This window comes from Azolla caroliniana, unplaced genomic scaffold (assembly GCF_043228905.1).
Source record: "Azolla caroliniana isolate FFs.n. ecotype wild unplaced genomic scaffold, voAzoCaro1.0.p SCAF_7, whole genome shotgun sequence".
Lineage (NCBI taxonomy): Eukaryota > Viridiplantae > Streptophyta > Polypodiopsida > Salviniales > Salviniaceae > Azolla > Azolla caroliniana.
In genome coordinates this window covers 22692074-22715722 of record NW_028230442.1, presented here as the reverse complement: position 1 = coordinate 22715722, position 23649 = coordinate 22692074, and the positions used below count along the sequence as shown (strand labels likewise).

Sequence of the window (23649 nt, the reverse complement as noted above, 5' to 3'; positions counted from 1 at the left end):
GTATATCTTTCAACCTAAGAAAACTCGATAAAGAAATGGTCATTCAAGATTTTGGCTTGCAACAAACGATTTGAAATGTATGAAAACATCAAAAAGATGTTGGCTTGGCTCGATGAATTTCTGTCTCGAATGAGAAAGTTATAAGCATTTGAAATTGGATGACTCCTTTGGATCATAAACATGTTCAAATACCAATGAAGATCAACACAAGTATTTTGTGCTTCACTTCCAAAACATGATGGTATATAGCATGTCATGCTCTTACATGGAGTTTGTTATTGCTCTTGTTTGCATTGGTGGCAATTAACTCTCATGGTTTGTTCACACTATTATTGTGTGCCCACCTCAAATGTTTTCCATTGAACATTGGCGCACGCAATTCCTTTAAGAATTTACAAGTACAAAGACTCGTTGAGGAGGGTGAAGGCATATCATATATGTAAAGAGGCAAAATCAACGAAATCAAGATTCTTACAAAAAAAAAACAAGTGAAACAAACGTCAATATCAACATGACGGGATTTAAGGATTCATAGTATTGAATTTACATTGATACAAAACATGTCTATTATTGAGTTTCATCTCAAACATTCAATAGTATACTGGTTTTCATGACGTGAATATCATCAATTATTAAATGTCCATGTTTTGAAATGAAATTTCCAATCTATTGATATAGAAATAAAAACAATTGATTTATAGGTATGATTAGTTAGATTTTAATTGCTTCTTTATATTTTGGTTATGATGTTCAACTAGTCGGGCTTCAACTACCATAGATTACTCAATTCCATCGTTAAATTTCTACAACACCTTTCCACCTAAACACCTTCAATACTCTATCAACACATTAATTATATAAATTAACAAAACAACTTTGAAGATAGCTCACCAATGCTTTCAATATAGAATTATTTCTACAGTAAAGTCAAAAGAAACTTAGTGCAACTCATTATTGTAATTCAATCTTTATGATTTGGAATGGTCTAACCATGCTCTTTGATCATGAAAGGTCTTGCCAACGTAATTATTCTATATCGGCATGTATATCCACATACTTGTGAAATCACACATTGTCTCGAGGAGCATGCAAATACATTATTACTTATACCATGTAAATATCAAATGACAATGTGTTCCTTAGCATTACTTTGTGCCAATGTGCACATGCCTTATTCTTACTTTTGATGGCAATGTGGATCTAAAATAATACTCCATGCATGGTGGTTAAATGAGGTAACATTAATTATGTTTGCAACTATTTAAAAAAGTGTGGAACTAGACGGACATGTAATGAATTAAACATGGGCATTCAAGCTAGAAGCATACAATATAAATGTATTACATGCCAAAGTTTCATTCAACCACAAATGACAAAACATTTTGAAAACCAATATATATTATATTACCTCATTAAATACATTGTCCAGCCCGACGAGAGCCCCTTATACCCATAAATCATGAATACTTTTCGTTGGCATTTATTGTTGTCGTCACAAGCATTTAGTTTTGCAAGCATGCAATTAATTAGTGGGATTTCCAATTGAAATTAGATAGGGATGATGGGGTTGTGATTTTAGCGACAAATTATTTAGGCTTTCCTAAATGCATTGTTTGTGAACTGAAATGACTACTATAATCTTTATGCCAATGAATAATACAAGAGAACATGCAATCCCCAAAACATATATTTCAACCCCAATTCTATAGGACCAAATATCTAGTGTTGTCCTTTGTCATACACATACCGACACATACGAGCTCACTTGAATAAATTAGGAATATATTCTTGAACCCTTTGTGAACGTCCATATAATCTATTATATAGCACTAATTGTTTAGGATTTTTATCAATGTTTTGCATGAAATAGATTTGATGCTTTTCTATTAATCAAAGTATGGCATGCATGTGCAAGCACATGTCCATACACGTTCTTAAGGAATATGATTTCATGGTGTCTTGAAGTACCATAAATTGTTTCAAGTCCTAATGTTTTTTTTGAAAGTGATAGAGTAGTAATTTGTAGGCAAAGCATATTCATTGAGAGTACACCCTTTTTCCTATAAGTGATAAGAGCATCAATTTGCCAAGTATTTGATATCTTCGACTATGTTATTCTTTGAAAGTTAAGACAATTTTACAATACAACCCATAAACAAGATTTTTAGACTATGGACATACAATATGATCAAGAAGTTGCACATAAGTTAACATAGCATGCTCTTATATCAACTTCATGGATTATTGTCATGGCTAATACAATTTGCATTAACTCTCAAAAAAGTAAAAATGGTTCATTTTATTCTATAGTATCACACGCATAATTTGTTATCTCCACACAACATTGTTGAGACAAGGATTCGTACAACTTCAAAATAGTATGAATCAACGTAGTTTAACAGAAAGTAAATGAAACGAAAATGTTGGGTTAAAAGGGAGGGAACTTGTTGATTACAAATACTTGGACTTTAGTAATATGTCACCATTTACATTTTGTACGTGCAATGAACGATTTTTAATAGATCTATATGAAGGGAAAGAGATTTGATTTGAAGTCGCAATTAATGTTTCGTTATTGAATGTAGAACTACAAGAAACGAAGTGACGAATGAGCATAAAATTATAGGCATTTGAGTTTAAGTGCAAATCTCACAACCATGGGTCATACATACATGGAATTTGAATGAACAAAGTGCGCACATTGGCATCAACAAAAGTTTCACAAAATGGATTATTTGTAACTTTACTTCTAGTTGGACGAGGTTGATCATGGTGGTGAATATAGTTATAAGACAAGAATAAAGAGTCACATCAAAGGATTTGAGAAAAAGTGTTTGTGTTTCTATTGTATGTGTGGCTTGACATGTCTATAATATAGAGTTCGAGAACATATGAATGGATTCAACAAGGCAAGTATGAGGAATTCTCCTTTTACTTGAATGCAACCTCGGATGGATGGTGTCGTGATGTGCAAGGAACAAAGACATCGATAAATATGCAAAAAGAAATATTATTGACAATGGTTTCACGGGAAGTCACTTGGGTTCTTTCTTGGCATATGAGTATGTGCTTTGACCACCATTGGAGAGGTTCCAATCAGGACTTAGTAAACAATACGAGAAAATTTTATCTTTACATTAATTATGGCATGATATGCTCAATAAAAATCCAAAATGGGAAGTATTGAGGACTTTTTCTATAGAAGAGAAAGAAACTCTCTCGTTGCCTCTCTCTCTCTCTCTCTCTCTCTCTCTACCTCCCCTACCTTTATAGATCTGCCCTTTAAATCCTTTCTAAAGTTAGAAAGTCGAGTTTGCATTATATGCTTATAAGTTGGGCAAAAAGATGATGGAAGAGCAAGTAATTGGCATGATGATGAAGGGCGTGGAGACCAAAGTGGAGTTGGACACAACTAGTTCGTGTGTTGGGAATCATGACGATGGTCATGTTGTTGCTCAAGTAGGTGATGTTGGTAATGGTCATGGTCGTGATGATGATGGACAAGTTGTTGTTGGTAATGGTGGGCAAGAGTTCATGGATTACTGTGTGTATGGCAAGCCCTTCCAAGTGTTGGCCAAGTATAAACCACCTTTCAACCCCATTGGGCAAGGTGCTTATGGATTTGTCTGGTAATTATACACATGCATGTCTTTCATTCTTCTTTTAGGGGTTGTAAAAGTGTAATTAATCAAACTCTTGACAATGTTATTTACAAGGTTGCTAACATATATATGTATAAATATAGCAAGAAATGGGTTTCAATTGCTTTTCTAGTTGGTTAGGATGCTCCTCTTTCACACAAGAGGTGTATAGGGATCAAAGTGTTTGATGCCCATTAGAGCAACCAATGAATATAAGTAATTTAGAAGAGTGGAGATGATCTTGTACTAGCTCAAGATATTGTGTGAACTACATCTAGATTGGGAGGTTGAATCTCCAACAGATCTCCCTTGAATCGCTCATGCAAATTCATTATTTAGGAATTTGATTGTTTTGTTAATTACAATGAATATCTCCTTAATTAGTAATTAGGAACTCAAGACTTCTCTTGGTAACTATAGGATTAGTAAGGTTCACAATTACTAGGAAATAATTCTTGATGTTGTGCTAAGTGTACAAATTTAGTAATAATATTTCCTTTAGAATTGAGGTTAATTAGCTTTGATGATGCTTATGATATTACTTAAAAATGGGTCTTTGGCTACTTAATCACAATAAGTTTAGCTAATACTAATTAAGGTAATATATTTTTAGCCTTGGTTATCCATAACTAGAAGGATTTTAATTAGGATTAGTGAAAGGATTAATTCTACAAATGATCCTTAATGATGATTTTTTTTAAAAGCTCCGCAATGGATTCTGAAACGAATGAAATGGTTGCAATAAAGAAGATATGCAATGTTTTCGATAGCAAAGTAGATGCAAAGCGCACATTCAGAGAGCTCAGGGTTTTGCGTCACTTGGATCATGAAAATGTAGGTATTCTTAATTAATTAAAGAAATTGCATCATTAATATACCTAATCATGTTGCTTATACACTAATGACTATGGAAATCCCTTAATCTTTTACTTAATCCTTTATGTAATTGATTTAATTGATTACATTGTCGATCACGTTGCCAATTTTCCAATTTTCCTTAATTAGCTCACCAAAACAAATTATTAGAAATCTTTGATTGACTTACAATATCATTTAGTACTCCGTACAACTAGTGAATTGTCCCAATTTTTTAATATGATATCGTAAGATAAATTGATTAGAAAGTTTCAATGTATTTATGTCCTTGGTTTGATGTAACTATTCATTAACTTGATGAAAAAAGGTAACATTAATTTCATGCATTCACCTAATTTTGGAAAGATTTGCACATTAGTCATGTAGCTGAGTTGGCATCTTGAATGAGTAGATAAGTTTGACAAGTTCCAAACATAGACAATATTAGTGGTCCCCATTTTGATTTTGGATATTAGTTTAGCATTTTATTCTCGCATATATGATTATATCGTTCTCGGTGGCGAATCAAAAGAGTTAGGACTCTTAAAATCCTTTTTCTTACTAGTCAACTCATGTCTTGGAGCACGTCCCATCGACATTTGGCATCTAAACTTGGAATGGTCATAGGGTAATTTATAATTTTAAGGACGTAGTGCTCTAGTATTCAATGTCTAGGTGGGGTTGCCAAAAAGTAACATTGGTGATAGTGCTCTAGTATTCAATTAAAACTTAATTAAAAAATTACTTCAAGTTTGACATAGATGATACGGATCTGAACGATGACACACTTGTGGGCTAGTGTCATACATCATCCACACTTCTTACGCCAATGTCGTTATGAGTCAATAAAAATAAGAGGAAACAAAGAAGTAGGAGCAACACATTCCTTGTGGAAATAGGTTAGGGAAGCCTAGAAAAAGATATGTGCAAGAGGAATGTCATTGTGGGCCACGTGTATTCAACAATGTTTTTTTTATATCTAAATGATGTTTTGAAAATTCTCGTGTTAACAATTAGTTACATTGTTTTTATAGGTTATTGCCATAAAGAACATCATGCCACCACCTAGCCTCCATGATTTTCAGGACGTTTATGTGGTATTTCCAATCATGGACACAGATCTCAACCAAGTTATTCGATCTCGACAATCTTTAACAGAGGAGCATTGTCAGGTCTTTTGGTCTCTACATTCTTCCCTACTCCAGTTTTGATGGTTCTGTTATTATTATTATTATTATTATTATTATTCCGAGTGGGTTGACATTTTGATTACAGGAAAGTTTATGTGATCACATGTTACGTAGGATTAAGTAAAAGTAGTCTCAAGCTAAAAATTGTACACTAGTTTGATATTTTTCTTCAACAATGAAAAATTAGAGAGAGGAGGTAGTGATGATCAAGTTGTTGCTCTTGCTTATATTGTGATCTAATGGAAGTTTTTGTATGCAGTATTTCCTATACCAAATATTGAGGGGTTTGAAGTACATTCATTCTGCGAATGTATTGCATAGAGACTTGAAGCCTGGGAACATTCTTATCAATGCGAATTGTGACCTCAAGATTTGTGATTTCGGAATGGCGCGAACAATGACATCAACGGAGTCAAACTTCTTGACTGAATATGTGGTCACACGATGGTATCGTGCTCCAGAGTTGCTGCTTAATTCTTGTGAATATACCGGTGCTATCGATGTGTGGTCAGTTGGGTGCATTTACATGGAGCTTTTAACCCACGAGCCTCTTTTTCCCGGTAGAGACTATGTCCACCAACTTCGTTCCATTGTTGAGGTTTGATCAACACTTGCCTTAAATTCAAACGATGTCACGATTCTCATTATTTATGCAATCTAGAATACTAGTTTTGAAGGTTAAATTATTGTGCATGGCATAACTAGTTTAGAAAAAGTTAATTCTAAATTACATTGGATAGTGTTAATACAAGGACGTTTCTTTGAAGAATACGATTTAGGGTTCTCAACATTTAACATTCAGGGATGTACAATCACTAGAAAGTTAATTAAATTTAAGTATTGTACCATAATTATGCATACACATAATTTTGTCAATGCATGTGGCATGTATCATAATGTTTTACACATAAATTTATGTGAGATGATCATGGGACTTGTGCAATTGTCATTGCATGGCATGTATTGTATGTTTGATCATTGGGCATTTCTTATAAGTAATGATATAACCATATACATTGTTGCCCATAGCTTATTGGATTGCCGAATGATTCCGATCTAGAGTTTGTGAAAAGTGAAAATGCAAGACGATATCTTCGCCAATTGCCAAAATATGAGAAGAAACCTTTGCAAGAAAAATATCCCAAACTTTCTCCACTTGCAGTAGATCTCATCGATAAAATGCTTACTTTTGATGCAACAAAAAGGATCTCAGGTAACTTTCAAAATACAACCATCGACATAATTTTTGGAATGTAGTAAACAAAATCAACTCATAAAGTTCATAATCACTTTTGTGTTTCTCTTATTTAATTTAAACTTGTATGGCTCTTCTGTAGTGGATGATGCACTTGCGCATCCATATTTGTCATCACTTCATGACGTTTCTGATGAGCCAATTTGTGAATCGCCCTTTGTATTCGACTTTGATGAGCAGAACTTGTCACAGGAAGAGCTAAGAACACTTATATACAAAGAAGCTCTACACTTCAATAAGGATTACCATGAGTAGAAGCTCTATGCTTCAATTATATTAATGTTTACAAAGACTAAATAAGTATACTTGCAAATCCATTCAATCTCAAAGGTGCATGATACGTTTTTCAACATGAATCCAAATGGTGCCAACTTCAATGCCATCATTTTATAAATGTATATATGTGTTGCTTTCGAAGAATAATGACATGTGTACATGATCAATCATAACTATTTGGGGATGGTATAAACATGCTATGGTAAGATTACACATTGAGTGAGATCATTGGGATGTATCATCAAGCTATTCTTTATTCATTGATAAAATAGAAAAGCCTTGTATTGTTCAATAGCATCCATGTGTTTATAAAAGATGGGCATGTAAATTTTAAAATGATTAATGGAAATTGTTTTATGTGTTTCCACGTGGGTGTTTACCGTGAAGTAAATGGTAAAGGAGTGGTGTATATGAAGAAGGCCAAATCAAACAATAGCAAATTCATGAGAACAAAAAACAAAGTGACATAGGGGAAAGCATCTTGTGCCATATAATATGACGGATTTTCCTTATAATTCCTCTAAATTGATGCAAGATTAATCATGGTTTGATGCAAAGAGTAATTCTTCAAGTTACATTCATGACTTGATGCAAAGAGCAATTCTTCAAATTTCTTCAAGTTACGTTCATCCAAGAAACAATCACAACACAAATGGATTTAAATTCTTGACCCTAAACTGAGTTAAGAACACCAACTTATACATCTAGAAAGAGATTAAGAGAATGTAGGTGAGATTGATATAACATAGTAATAAGCCTATCAATCTTAAATGAGGGTGGATAGTGTTATGTTTTGATGTCCCTCCTTATGGGAGAAGGGTCGAAAGTCGATTGAGGGCCAGAAGCCAACTAAGTGCCTAGAGCCAAATGAGTATCGGTTGTCGGCAACAAAGAACCATTACAATCGACTCAGGTCAAAGATGTAAATTATACATCTTACACATATTGTGTATATATATATATAGTATGTGTGTGTTTGTGTTATTCAGAACAACCGAGAAGTGTGAAGTGAACAAAAAGAGAGTGCGTGAAAGTGACAACGAATTCTACAGACCTGTAGTCACGTCGGATAGAGCAACCTTTCCTACCCGACAATATTAGGTGCTTTTGTTCTGTGTCTACTAATTGTTTTTTTGTGGGTTTCAGTCTATTGTGAGAGACGAAAATATTACCAGGGTTGTGGCCTTGAGTCTTGGTGTTCCCTTAGTGATCTAGGGAGATAGTGAACTATTTGTATACACTCCTACATAGTGAATTTCTTGGAGTTAGAGGACGCTAAGGTTTTTCCTGAATAGGGTTTTCCACGTTAACCATGTGTCTCTATACTTTGCATTTTTTCTTGTTTTCTATTTCGTGTCTTTTGTTTGATGGAAAGATTCTTGAGTAGGTAGTGGTAGACTTGATAGTCGGCGGATTCTGATCCCATATCCCAACAGATAGTTGGCAACATGCAAGTTCACTATGGTATCGAATATAAAGGGCTTATATATGCATTTGTTATGTACCTCTAAGATATTCCTGTCAATTATTTAACAATCATCAATGAAAAACACTTCATTGGAGTCATTTCATGTTGTAATTCAAAGATTGGACCATCCCCAAATTATGTTGTCCCCTCTTCAACTCACCCTAGCTCCCATCTTGAGGGACATTGCCATTAAGGCTTCGCTCCAAGTCTTTACAGTCAAACTCGTCACAAGCAATCTAACTCAATGAATATAAGAACCACGAGCCATCATGATCAAATCGGCTTCATCAATAACATATTAGTCTTAGAGAGTGTCTTAACCATGGTCGCCACAAAGTTACAAACTCATCGTCAAAACCAATCTAACTCAATGAATATAAGAACCACAAGCCAATCATGATCAAATCAATTTCATTCTTATTTTCGAATAGTGTCCAGTCCGCAGTAATAGATAATAACGTGCATCAAAACAAGTGTTTCACATCATTATATAAACTAGTTTTTCATGTGATCGATTAAGAGGCTTAACCATGTCAATAAAAAATCGTCCGAGTTTTTTTTCATTATTTCTCGTCGAACCCTAAACCCTTTGTCATTCCCTCAAAATGCCGCATAAACCTAAAACCCTAAACCCCATTCCCTCAAAATGCCGCATAAATATAAAACCCTAAAACCCTAAACCTAGAACCCTAAACCCCATTCCCTCAAAATGCCGCATAAATATAAAACCCTAAAATCCTAAACTTAGAACCCTAAACCCCATTCCCTCAAAATGCCGCATAAACCTAAAACCCTAAAATCCTAAACCTAGAACCCTAAAACCCTAAACCTAGAACCCTAAACCCCATTCCCTGAAAATGCCGCATAAACCTAAAACCCTAAAACCCAAAAACCCAAAAACCTAGAACCCTAAAACCCTAAACCATCGAAGCTATTTGATACATGTTGCTCGAAAAATTTCATTATCTCCCCCACAGCTACCCCTCTCAAGCTTTCGTTATTCCTTGGAAATGCCCCTCTTGGTTGGACTCTTTCCGTCAGATCTAGCGATATATGAAGAGGGGCATTCCGGGGATTAAAATATAGTGCCTCCTCCTCCTCCTCCTCCTCTCTCCTTCTTCTCCTTCTTCTTCTTCTTCATGGCTATGGAGGCTTTGCATCGGCTCGATTACTGCTTCAATTGTGATTTGGAGCTTCGTCACATCCACACAGGTAAACCCTACAATTCTTGAAGAAAGACTTTGAACTCTGACCTTTTGTTCTAGGGTTTTATTCGGCGAAAATCTTTAGTTTTCGTGTTTTATGTTTATTGAAGAAAGAGTCTTGTCTCTGTTTTCTCTTTTCTTCTGTTTCTTCTTATATGTTTTATTCAAAGGAAATAAATTACTCAGTTTAGGCTTTATTCAAGGAAGACTTAATCTTTATATTCCAGGGTTTATTCAAGATTTCCTTTTTGTCTGTTTTTCTAGGACTTATTCAAGAAAAACGTAGTCTTAATTTTTTTAAGGTTTATTAAAAGGAAACAACTAGTCATTTAAAAAAGAATTATAGGGTTTATTGAAGATGCTCCTTTTGTGTGTTTAGTGCCCATTAAACAAAAGATTAATCTATTTTTCAAGGTTTATTCAATGAAAGGAATAGTCAATTTAGGCTTTATCGAAGAAATACTGTCTTTTTTTTAGGGTTTATTCTTCTTTGAAAAAAGTAGGTACTTCAGGGCTTATTCAAGAAAGGGCAACTTGTTTTTGAGTGAATTCAAGAATATTGGTAGTTAAACCAACAAGATCATAGTATGCTCGAACGAGAGTGATCAGATGATATAACACGTAATGGATCAAAAGGTGTAATGGAGACTTGAAAGGTAGAATAATCTATTTAGTCAAGATAGCAAAGAGTTTGTACTATGTTTCAGACAGTGTTGCTTCTTTGTATAGGCCTACCTATTGATCTACAGCTGCTGAACAGAGTATTCTTTGTTTGAGCCTCTATTCTACCGTCTGAGCCTTTTTCTCTGATATGCTGTTAAGCATTGCATTGTCTGTTTAGTATCATTCAAGCATATTTTGATTTTTTTGATTTAAGGGTTCTGTTCCGGGTTAATGTAAAAAAAACCAGCGTGCTTAATTTTTGAACTTGCTGTTTGGAATGATTGATAAAGACAATCAGCTCTGACAAAATCATTTAAGCTTTCTTCTAAAATTGTACAATTGTCTCACGATTTCCTGTTCGTTCACGCATGAAATGGAAACTCCATCAACTGGTAACTGAAAATGTCCTGAAAAAATGCAACTGCCCTTACTTGCATCCCATATTAATGTAGACATCTCTCATGTGATCCAGGAAAACCAATGCAACAAGATCATTTAAAACTTTCTACAAACCATATATATTTGTTGTATTATCTCCTGTTTTCATGCATGGAAGGAAACTGAACTGGTGAGTAAAAGAAAATTTTCGGAATGATGCAACTCATGTTTGCATTGCATTATCATCTTTGAGGTTCTTCAATGACCCATGAGAACCAAATGCAAAAAAGTCATTTTCTCATTATATCATCATGAAAAGGAAAGTGGGTCAATTTGTAGTAAATTTTCCTGAACAATGCAGCCAACCCTTGCATCCAATATTATTCCAGAGTCCCTCACAGGACCCATGGGCAAAGCCAAGGATAGAGACATATCCATGTACCAAACATGAATAGGAAGAAGATATATGCACAAGGGTTGCAAGCCCTTTATATAACTCGAAACAGCGGGAACTTGGCATGAACAGTGTACGCATCCAGATGCACTTGCATAATGAACAGAAAAAAGAAATGAAGGGTAGCTAGAACTTTATAAATCCTAAACCTGAGGAGGCACATAAAACCACCACCGAATGCTGATTGGCTTGTGGCTGGGCTTTGTGTTTGACTATGAATCACATATTTATTCCATAGCTATGCGTATGCCCGAACAAAATCCAAGGTTTCTTGAATTCATCGCTCTTTAAAATTTGTCCCAAATGTGCCATCTATATATTGAAAAAAGCTCTGAATTTTGAAACTATTATGGGGAATGATTAAGCAAGCATTCTTGCTTTGTCTTGCAGGAGAACCATTTGAGTTCGTTGATCAGGTAATTGGTTGATACGAGCGTTATTTCTATGAAATGCCTTTTAATTGGTGTGGGTTATGTGTGTGTACCACTGTTTTTTCAATGATCCTACCTTCCTCAATGCTCATGACTCATAGGCTCCCACTACACAAGTATGGGAAATTCTTCATTCATAGTCTTCAATCATTATACCGCAGAATCATTATGAGGAGCTTGCTGATGCTGTTGCAGAGTATGTACAAGAGGTCATGGTTAAGGTTTGTGGTTGAACACTTTATATTTTGTTATATACCAAGTATATTCTCTGTGTTCGTGACATTTCTACTATGTATTTCTAGGATTATGATATGATCAAAGTCAGACTCCCTTTTCCAGAGCACTTGGTTGATGTCCTGGTACTACTTTCTATTACGTCCCAGATTCTTTCATTCTGAAATAAAGAATCAGGGACATGAAAATATTATCGTAGATTTAAAAGGATTAATATCATTGGTTGAAACTTGAAGTTGTTGTCTCTTTGTCTTAAGATATAGTAAAGATACAAATCATTGGTTGAAACGTAGCATGGCTGTAAGCATGAAGTGTTGAAATGAATGATAAAGAGCGTGCATGCATAGTTTGGACTTATTCCAATGCTAGTTTCTTTGATGTATGTAAGTGGTTATTAATGGGAATTCGATTATTGATTATTTTTTTGTGGTGAGTTGCTATGGGTTCACATGCCATTGTGTGTATCATGGGCAGGGACACCTATTTTTTGTTTGCATTTAGCTCCACATACACCTTGTAAACCCCTCAATATCTTGATGGGCACTTAGAAGTCTTTTCAAATTAATTAATAAGTACATAGACCTTAGCTTCAATACCATTTTTGATCAAAGGTAGTTGTTATTTGTTGGGATTTAGGAGGATTATGATGAAAATATTGTTGAATCAATTCACTGCCCTATATTTGCATCGTCAAACTACAAGGAAGCAGATGTTGTGCTTATTCTGCTTTGCGGAACTGGCCGGGTTGCGTGAGTAGATTCGAGATGGATGGCTTGGCTAGTTATCATATGGAATATGCAACGTGCTATTTATATTGCTGCTGAATATTTTACTATTTTTTTCATCTCAATTTACAGTGCAGGACAGTGGGCAAGGAAACTATGCATAAATGTAAGGTTACTCTTTCTTTACTGTAGCTAACCAGAAGGATAGCGAGTCTTTTATTTTGTATGTTATTACACCGTATATATCTTCAATTCAGGCAAACTTAATACGTTCTTTCTGGGATAATTGGACATAAACGTAATATATTCATGCCAAAGTCACCAAGGCACCACTACAAATAATTGGTTCAATCTCCTCTTGAGAGTTCGAGATTAGAAATGAATAAAATACAGTTTATTGAGACATGATAATGATGATTTTAGGGAATCTGGAATCTAGATTATTTTTTTGTTTATGAGCTAATTTTGATTTATTACTAAATTATAAGGCCAGAAAATTGGCCTATAAAAATGAAAATAGGATTGGTATCTGAAGAGAATGGAAGTGGTAACCTGTTAAGTATTCTGCATAATCTAATGGCATTTGGTCTAAAAGTAGTCATTTTATTCTAGTAGAATTCATTTACACATTCTGACCTCCAATGCAGGTATCTGTAACATGTTTCTATCTTGAAGTTAGTCTGAGGTTTTCTAGGTAGACACTAGGCTTTTCATGTTAAGGTAGCAGACCGTTGTAACAGTCTACTCTCTCTATTTTTCCCCCATTAGGGCTGTATTCTAATGGAAAGCCAGATTTTTAATAACCTATGTGCCAGATGTGAATCTCACTATATGCACTACTTTCAGTAGATGCCGCTGTGGAATGTATTGGTCAAACACATTACAAACTGAACACAACCATCTGGGCAGCAATCCTCTCCATCACTGCCTCTGAAATGTAATATTTTTAGCCTCATAGGTTATATTTGACGTCAAAAAAGGATAACAGAATCTCTGTCTGTCTGTCTGTCTGTCTCCATCTCCCTCTATTATGTCTTGTAGGGATGGCTTTGGCTAGATTATACCGATTAGAAAATTTCCAATATTTGAAGGGATTGGAAGGTTGTTTCCACCTGAATGGGGTTGATATAATTGAACATTCCTAGGTACTTTCGCTTGTTCTTTGGGATTCCCCTGTATTTCATTTCAGAGATTTCCTAGATTGGTAGTCACTGATCTGTTGGTGTTTTGTAGGATTCTTTGAATACAGGAAGTGTCCTACCTTTCTTAGGTAATGAGACCCCCCCCAAAATAAATAAATAAATAAAGAAAGAAAGAAATAAAAACAATAAATAAATGCTATAAAAAACAAACAAATAAATAAGTAAATAAATAAAGAAACAAATTAACAAACAAACAAACAAACAAACAAACAAACAAACAAACAAACAAATAAACAAATAAATAAGTGAATAAATACATAAATAAGTAAGTAAATAAATAAGCAAATAAAAAAGTAAATAAATAAATAAATAAATAAATAAATGAATGAATGAATAAATGAATAACAATCCACTCACAACAATAAGGCAATGAACTATCACCATTACTAAACTCATATTCTTTGAATTTGTTATCTATTAGCTTGGGCAAAGGAATACTCATTTGGCGTAATTGTGCTGAATCCAAATAAGACATTTGTTGACATGAAAGAGGTTTGTGTGTTCTATTACTGTGTTTTTTTTCATTTTTTGGCAAGGTTAATCTAAATATAAGTATGACCTTTGATGGTGTTATATCACAGGGGCGTTTTGGGATTCCTTACAATGAATCGGCAGAGGCGCATGTAAAATATGTTTGGAAGGCCGTTTGCAAAGACCTTCCAGCAAAACATTTCATTTTAGTAGCCCACTCTTATGGCGGTGTCAGCACACTCAACATTTTGGAACATCATGGTTATACATTAATATCTATTTGCGAACTTGAATATAGGAAACCAGGAAGTTGTCTAAAGTGTGAATTTTGATTATAGGGGATGAGGTCCTGAAGCGATTACGGTCCGTGGCTTTTACAGATTCAGCTCATTCAGAGACTTGTGGTGAGGTAAAGATAATTTGAAATTTCCCATGTAGGGTTTAGGATTTAGATGATACTAGAAAATAGGAAGAAGGGTCGATCTCTGTTATAGATATAGACAGGTTTAGGATTTGGAATGTGAGGATATGTTTCATGGGTTAGTGACTGTGATATGGGCATTCCTAAAGTTATATGTATGTTCATTGCATTATCATCTAGGGTATGAAGAAAGAACCTGTAGTCAAGATAGCTATGGTCAAGCCTGAAAATGGTTATATGAAGGGCCAACTACACTTTAAAGAGCTCACATAAAGGTGGCCGGGCCTTCATAAAACCCTGAAACCCTAGGTCTATGTCTAACCATAGTTATGCCTGGACCTGTCCAACCACATGGTCATCCAGAAATGGACGGTTCAGTTTCCAGAATATTGCCGGTGTAAGGTTCAATGTATGCTCATGATGTCATCATATAGGGCATGGAAAGAGAAGTAGTGTATTTCTGGAGTCGTCAACAAGTTGAGGCTGGATAACTATGGTGGAGTCTAGACTGTTAACGTCACTTAGATAGAACTTCGACAATAAATCCATATGACGTACAGATAGGATGGAAGCAATGGAGAACTTATAGTAGACAAGTACGCCTAAAGGACTGTACAACAGAGATGTGAGCTCTTGTGATTGTAAGCAAGCAGATACTAGAAGTTAAATGCCAACGTTACTTTGGTCCTAAACACCTGCTCCTTTGACAACAGTCAAGAGGTCAGCCGGTGCTTGTTTAATCCAACATATACATAGACCTAGGGTTTAATGGTTATATCAAGTACCCTTTAGAGAACTCTCACGATGTCACCGATTCTTGTGTACTATGTTTTGTGCAATATATAGATGTTAATTGGAATTCTGTATGGGTCTCCTAATTTTCAATAAGAATGCCCTAAGTTTGGGGATTATTTTCTATTATGCCATGTGCAATATGTAGATGTTACCAGGAGTCTTTCCTGTGTTTTTTAAATTTAAATGACAAAAAACAACGTTGGTAAGCTCGAAGTCACTAATTCCTTTGTTGAATAGATGTTATCGGACAAAGTAAAGGAATTCTTGGCACATCATAGCATCAATTGGGCATCTGCTCGGAAGCCACTCGATACGGTCATAGAGTTACCATCCTTGTTGAAGAATCCTGGCCAAAGTGAGCATCAAATGAAGAAGTCAAGCACTGGTTTCTTCAGAGCACAAAGGACTCTTTGCAAAGTAGTTTCAGCTGGAACAGATGTTCACGAACTCACCACCATGTCAGCTTTCCCTTCGATTTGCAAGTTTTTGTTGGATAGTTTGCATTCGTTTGGTCTTGCTTTGTAATCGACTCGGGAAGGAGATGGAATATTTGATCAATTGATTAGTCTTAAACTTGCAAAACAAGTGAAATATGATTGATCCATTGAGCAGTTTCAAGCTGATAAATCAACTGAAAATATATGTCAATAAAATTTGGAGTCCTAAACAAACAAGCCATTGCATATTAAAGCAACTGTTGGCTTTATATATCATAGTTTAGATGCAGCCACTTTCCTTATAAAGATTTAAAGTTCCAAGTATATAAGAATGGGGTTGTGGTGGTAAGGCGTGTGCTTTCATTCATTAAGATTGTGGGTTTGAGCAATCGTTTTGACAAAATGATTTCTTCTTATTTTCAGTTTTGAATTTATCCCAAACATATTTTCTTAAAAGTAATGTATGACAACAATCAAATTACCACCAAAGCAATTAGTGGATGACACTAGAATTCCTTTATAGCCTTGTCACATGGCTCTTCTTTTGTCAAGGTATAGTTAAGTTGCTCTTGAAGAATATATGCGTTATATTGATATTCTTGGTTTAACCATTCCATGAGATGCCAATTTGGGGCATACATCAGACCTTGCACGTTTTCATTAAAGTGAGCAATACAAGCTTTGGAAAGGGGGTTGGTTGCACAAAACCATGATATCTTGGACCCCCACCACACAATATACTCCATCCACTAGGCCATTGTATGTAGAGGCACATAATCAATTTCCTTCCAAGCATGAATCTTCTTTAAATTTGTCCACACACTTCCATCCCAAAATTGATGGGAAGCAAGCAAAAGATACAAAAGACATATAAAAGCAAAATTTTGAGTTTCGATTGGATGCAATATATGGAAAAATGGTTTGGAATGACATGCAATATACTTGCTTTATTATGCATCACTAGATTCAATTGTGAATGAGGCTTTTTTGCAATGCCAATCCATCATGACTTTGGAAAAACATGGAGGCTCATGTGTCACGCATAGTATTACATATGTTGGATTTGAGTACAAAACCATATGCTTCATTGAACAAGGGAACTACACAAATCAATTGACGTTAGAGCCCATCTCATTGTCCGCCATTGCTTCCATGCAACTTAGCTCAAACTCACTATGATGTGAGATAAGGAGTTGGGGCACATGTGATGAGAGCAACTGACTATGATCAGTTTGCACGAACAAGTTCGAGAGTATAACTATATCACACTTTGAAGCAATGTTATATGTTATACCTTTGATCAGATTCGAGTACACCACACGTCTTCAGCCAAGTCCAATCCTTTCATGGATTTCTCGGGCAGTCACAGTGGTGAACTCTGGATTGTGATATATTTATTCATCAATAAAATTCTCGGCACATTGAGAGAGTCACGAAGCACCATTCTTACTATATGTGCCGATTTAGCAGACACTATTGCAGGGTGCGGCCCAACACCTCACATGTGCGCGATGGATGGTATGTATGGACAATCGGACATAACTAGTGCTGGTCTCTCTATGGCCCAAAATTTGGTCTTAGAAGATGTTAATACATATGTATATGGATATCCTTCTTTCTTTTCTTTTCTATATATATGTATACAGTATGTATAATGTACATACATATTGATATACATATGATATACATGTTTCCTTGTTGCCCTGTTCCTCTTCTTTGATCTCTCTGTCTTTTTCTCAGCCTCCTCAAATTCTGCAGCCATGGCTTCCCACAACTCAAGCTCTAGCTTCACCAGGAAAGGAGCTGCTCCCAGCTTGCTGCCTTCCTCCTCCTGCAAACCAGGGCCCCATGGCACTTTCCTCGTCTCCTCCGGCTTCTCGGACTTGGATAATATCCTTTTTTTTGGTAGTGATTTGTTAAAAAAAATTCATTTTATATTTCACATGCAAAACCCTAATTTCCAATTCAGGCGTGATTTTTGGGCTTGGTTTTCTTTGATGAATTTCACACAAATCGTCGGTGGTGGATTTCCTGTTGGAAGCTTGGTGATGGTAATGGAAGATATCAACGCACCGCATCACATGCTCCTCCTGAGGTACTTCATGGCGCAGGGCCTTGTGCATCGACAACCCCTCCTCTTTGGGAGCACAACCTCGTCATCACAGGCGTTCTTAGGAACCCTTCCTGGCCTCTCTAAGTCTAAAGAAAACCTACATGACAACACTAGCACCGCCGCTTCAAAGAGTTCTGAGGTAAGATCCTTATGCCTTTTCTTTCCATCTCACATAATACATTATTAATTTTGTTATACATTACGCTCCGTGGCTCGTGGGAAACCTCAATGGAAGGTGAAAACCACAGAAAATATGGAGTTTGGAAGAAGATGCTGAAATAAATGAAATGGAAAAAGAAAGAAAGTAATGAAATATTATTCTCATTTGTTTGTGAAGGGAGTCGGGACAAATGAGCCTATGAAACCAAAACCATTTGTACAATTGTATACAACGGAGATAATTGTATCTCATCATGAAACAATATGATAGCAAATTAAGCACTAAAGTTGAGGTATGTCCTCAGTATGTTCATCATTGGATATTCTAGATCAAAATGCTTACAATAGGAGAGTCTAGATCAAAATTAAGCACTAAAGTTGAGGTATGTCCTCAATATGTTCATCCTTGGATATTCTAGATCAAAATGCTTACAATAGGAGAGTCTACTACTCCCATGAAGAGTATTGATGGCTCTTGTCTTTTTAGGATTGTGAGGTTTTTATAGACGAGGTTCTAGTGCTGTAGCCTTTCCAGGATAATTTCGCTAGGGTGTTTTGAGTTCCGAGGGACAGATGTGGCTGGAGCTATGCCTATGAAGAAGTTACTGATGTTTTTGTCTGGTTGGGTTGGCTTGTTTCCTATTCCCTTGGAAGGTGTATTTCATGGCTTGAGAGTCTCTCCTAGTAGCCATGTAGTCAAGCATGAAATGTCCCAGGAATCTCTGGTCCTCAAATCTCTATGATTTGGTTTAAGGGTCCAAGGCCTTCCCTAAAGAGGCAGTCGTGTCCTCTTGTTACATAGACTACAGGGCAGGGAAATATCTGTTCCTCTGTTCCTGCCTCTGGAGAGCATATCTGGCAGAGGCAGTCATTTGGTTCCAGCTCTTCATAAATTCTTGTATCCGTCTGCAGTTGGTTGGTGTGATGACATGCAGATCTCTTCAATTATGCTACATATGCTATGTGAGAGATTGGTATCTGTATAGCTGGGACAGGGGAACTCATCTGATGATATGTGTAGCAATCAATTCTAGTAATCTTCTATTGTTGTTCCTAAAGGGAGTGATGGGTTCAGCGAGGATTGTTCTGTGTACAGTTTCACAATGTCCATTTCGATAAAATGACTCCATTTTGTGCAGTTGAGATCCAAAAGGTCTGAGGCCTACGAAAGTTCTTTATTGAATCAACGGATGGATATTTTATTCCTGAATATCCTTGCTTCACTTGAAAACATTTACGTTTCTCTCTATGTACATCGAATATGTATTGGTGCAAACCCCATCTCGACAACTAAATCATATTTGAAAGGAAAATTAAATGCAGGTCCCATCCATTCACAGACTAAGAAAAAGATTGCAAGTGGACAAATCCGAGTTAAGTTTCTTCAAAAACACACGTGAAAAAAAATCAAGATTGGGCTTCTAGAGGCTCACTATGTATTGATGATTCTACTGAAGGTTTACAGAGGTCGATAAGCTCTTGTTCAATACTATCCATAACAGATTATCAAGGTGATGGTCCTTCGTAACTATGGGTGTGTTATACCAGAGCTAAAGGGGTCCAATGCGCCCAATTCGAACAGCCCTGAGAATCAATGTAAAGTATAAACAATAAATTCATTGAGGGTATTGTTTCCAATGCACTTAAATGAATGATCACGAACGTTATTTTTGTAAAACAAACACAATAACCTTTCTCCATGTAGAATCCAAAATTTTGGCCTTGGACTAACTGACCCAAACCCTAGAGTATGCTGACTGATCCATACATTTAATTTAAGATCAAGGTACACAAAGATAGATAACAATGTAGACACAGAAAAAGTGGGGGAAGGGCCTTCTATGCCTTTAGGCAAATGTGAACTTTTAATATCTTCAACCAAACCCTAACTCTTGTCATTGTTTTACAAGTTTCTCATTTGATGCTTTGTTTTGTTTACAATCGTGTGAAACAGGTTTGAAAAACTCAGCATTATGTATGATATGTGTATATATAAATCTCATTATTGCAAACTATTTTATGGATGTTCCCTGTATTTATTATTACATTGTATGCACTTGCTAAATTTTTTTATATTGTTTGCGATTTTTTAGTCAGAAGGGTTGAGAATTGCTTGGCAGTATCGCAAATTCATTGATGAACAACAATCTTTAGAGGACCGCCGTGCTCAGCAGCAAAAGCTAATGCAGGAATCACGGGGTATTAATTCATATACTTCATCTTGATTTAATGAGATTAATCAGAATGTTATTAGAAATGGATTTAGAAAGGAAATTTTATTTCTGAAAAGGCTGGTTGCAGGAGGTGTCAAAATTGATTATTGCAGTACTTTTGATCTGAAGAAACCAGTGGAGAGGTCATTGTTAACTTCCGGCAATATAGAATGTGTCAATCTTCAAATAGACACGACATTAATACAGCTTCAGGACAAATGCAGAAGTTTCTGTTCAAAGTTATCGAGGTGATCCCATTTGTTTAAAATCTTATTTCTACTTTCTTATTTGCAAGAATAAAAGACTGTAAGGGAACTTTCCAAATGCTCACTGTGCATTGAACCATTATTATTTTTCATCACAATTAGTCACCCTACCATTTGGGATTGGTTTCTTTATCAACATTCAGAATCTGTTTCCAATGAGCAAAAGAACATCTCTGTACATTGTTGTTTTTAACCTGCAAATAGAAAAATCACAATTCTACGTTGTCAACTTGTTTATTCACATCAAAGAAACATTCAACTCATTTCTAGGCGTGACTAAACAAGACAGAAATAGAGTGATTGGGACAGATACCTTCAAGTAGACTTGCAGGGAGTCTCATATGCCCTCATCACTTACATAACACAACTTTTTGTCAAATCTATAAGCTAGATATGCATCTCTAAGTTATAAACCTATATGGCTTAAATGTATGTGATGAATCATTTTGGTTTGAACATCTATGACATGTAATGAGGTATTTTCTCTATATAGGGACATGCAGCAAATTGGTCGTGTTGCCTTACAATCGTTATGTTCTCCTCAAGGGTTATACTATGATAAGGTATGATCGATAGTGTTTGTCGGATTATTAACTTCCATTTGATTGAAGTATTTTTCAAGTCTTGTGGTGTGCATATTGCACATGTATATGATATGAATCAAAGTCGGTATTGATACTCAAGGCTACGATGGATTGGTTGCAATGAAAAATTGGTATTGGACTGAGTCAGATCTGTTCCCATAAAGTCGGATCTTGATTTAGAACTAAGTTATTAAAATATATCAATATTTGTCATAAAATCTAATAAGCTCTAATATCTATCTATATTCTTGCACACAGGACTGGGAGATGCTAAGATTTTTGCAGTCTTTGAAGGGGCTAGTTCGAGCTTCGAATACTGTAGCCATGATCACCTTTCCTGCTTCATTATTGTCTTCAAACTTCTCTGTTCGGTGGCAACACATGGCGGATATCTTATTATCTGTGGAGGCTGTGCCAGGTGGTGGATCAGATCTAATGTTATTTTTACCTATCTCATCATAAAAACATATCAAAAGTTGCTTAGTGTCATTGATCTTGAACATTTGTAGAAACCCTGAAGCTAAGCTTCAGTGCTTGGAGAAATCTAGCATAGTTAGGGTTCATGTTGATATAGATCTGAACGCTAAACTCTGAGCCCTGGCTTCAGTGCTTGGAGAAATCTTGTCCGTTGATTATCATCATCTTGGTCATGGTTTTATGGTTTCTACAAATATTCATAGAAATCAAAACTGTTAGTCCTCATATAACTGTGTCCATATTAGAATTCTTTTATATGGGAGAGAGTTGAATGCGAAGTTTTTTTGTTTATGTTTATTGCTTACGAAAGGGTTTAATTGTGGAACAGATGATGACAAAAGCATGATGTCGTTAATCACGGATTACAACGATACAATTGGATTTCTGCGGATCTTAAAACTCCCTTCAATCAACACACAGGTTACATACGTAACGCTAGTATTTTTTTACTGAACAATCATGAAGTGTATAATTTGTTTCATTATTTGTGGTATGTAGGTACCCATTGTACCCGAGTCTGCTGTGTATGCATTAAAATTTTCACGGAGGAAGATAATATCCCTCGAAAAATTGAATCAAGCACCTATCGACACTTCGGTTGTAGATTCAACCAATAAAACTCTTAGTACTCTTCTTTGCAGTGGGCCTCAAAATGCTGCATCGGTTTTAGATTTTTGAATCAATGTATTAACATGGAGTGTAATGTGTTCATAATGCATGCATGTGCATAAGAGTGATGCGGATGGAGATGAGGTCATATTGTAGGACATTGGTTTAGATTAAATATCGTTAGTATGAAGGAAGAATCATCATGTGCAAAACAAAGGCGACAAAGACATCATTGGACGATGGTAGACGAACTGTGAGCATCACCATTTTGTAAAGAAACCATTTTCTTGGACTATAGGTGGAAATGTGACTAGGGTATATACATTTCCCTTGGGCATTTAGAGTTCTCTGGCTTGCTTTCTACATTCCATACTAGTCTCAAATTGAGAATCGACATTTCCAATTATTATTGTTCACAGCACTGAAAACAGGTATGGGACACTGAGGGATAGATAAAATACCATTATACATGCAGAATATGTGACCTTTTTACGATATCCAATCTAATCTAAAAGCTTTGCAAGTCCCTAAGAGTTTCAAATGAGTGCTAGAAAGAAGACATTTGCGAGGTCACTTGTTCCTCCCCTTCTTTTATGTGTATGGGTGACGTGGATGCTTTTTATGTAGATTTAAGATGAAAGAGGGGTCGAAATCACAATTTCACATCATTTGTGTATTTCTTTACACAAAACCGGATGTTCCATATGGAAGATAGACACTTGTTTGGGCATAGCATCTATAGTCTCAGTGTATTCTGTTTTTATGCATTGTGCCTATTAGTAATGAGGGAATATGTGGGTTTTTGCTAGGACTATTGGGCAATAATACTGGCCATCTTGTATGGTTGAGAGAAAGGAGACAAGTACAAAAGTAGGAGGAAATAAAACAAAGCAAAAGGAAGAAACATTGAAGTATCTCTCGAGTGTTTATTAAGACAATGCCGAGTTTTTGCCATTTGTTTGGAGGCCCTTGCTAGGCATTGAAAAAAGAGAAAGCAAGTTGGAGTGACTAGAATTTGGTAAGATGGAAGCGGCGGAACGGATTGAGAAGGAAGAGGTGTGTGCAGAGATGCTTACGGTTGGTTGCTCGGATTGCACCATGTGTCAAAAAACTAGCAAAAGAGAGGT

At 35.8% G+C, this 23649-nt stretch overlaps 3 protein-coding genes across 5 annotated transcripts; all 3 read left to right on the top strand.

Annotated features, from left to right (window-relative positions):
• Positions 1-3227: 3227 nt before the first annotated feature.
• On the top strand, positions 3228-7582 carry LOC147862384 (mitogen-activated protein kinase 1-like). The gene is made up of 6 exons (XM_087322190.1): positions 3228-3629; positions 4346-4475; positions 5531-5668; positions 5946-6284; positions 6716-6899; positions 7024-7582. Exons 1-6 carry the CDS (start codon positions 3346-3348, stop codon positions 7194-7196), a joined length of 1248 nt encoding a protein of 415 aa, XP_087178316.1. The 5' UTR covers positions 3228-3345; the 3' UTR covers positions 7197-7582.
• A 2165-nt stretch (positions 7583-9747) lies between these two features.
• Positions 9748-16450, top strand: LOC147862383 (uncharacterized). Of its 3 annotated transcripts, none has more exons than XM_087322608.1 (11): positions 9748-9897; positions 11776-11801; positions 11978-12037; positions 12119-12175; positions 12687-12799; positions 12908-12941; positions 14009-14045; positions 14399-14469; positions 14559-14709; positions 14787-14857; positions 15902-16450. In XM_087322608.1, exons 1-11 carry the CDS (start codon positions 9825-9827, stop codon positions 16187-16189), a joined length of 981 nt encoding a protein of 326 aa, XP_087178734.1. In that variant the 5' UTR covers positions 9748-9824; the 3' UTR covers positions 16190-16450. The 3 variants fall into 3 exon arrangements, with proteins under 3 accessions (XP_087178734.1, XP_087178735.1, XP_087178736.1); XM_087322609.1 differs by having other exon boundaries at positions 11918-12037; XM_087322610.1 differs by lacking the exon at positions 15902-16450 and adding an exon at positions 15050-15588.
• A 1583-nt stretch (positions 16451-18033) lies between these two features.
• On the top strand, positions 18034-22616 carry ELO1 (Paxneb protein-like protein). Its single transcript, XM_087323025.1, has 7 exons — positions 18034-18353; positions 20467-20572; positions 20675-20834; positions 21346-21415; positions 21695-21854; positions 22242-22333; positions 22412-22616. The coding sequence occupies exons 1-7, from the start codon at positions 18045-18047 to the stop codon at positions 22589-22591; spliced, it is 1077 nt and encodes a 358-aa protein (XP_087179151.1). The 5' UTR covers positions 18034-18044; the 3' UTR covers positions 22592-22616.
• Positions 22617-23649: the final 1033 nt, after the last annotated feature.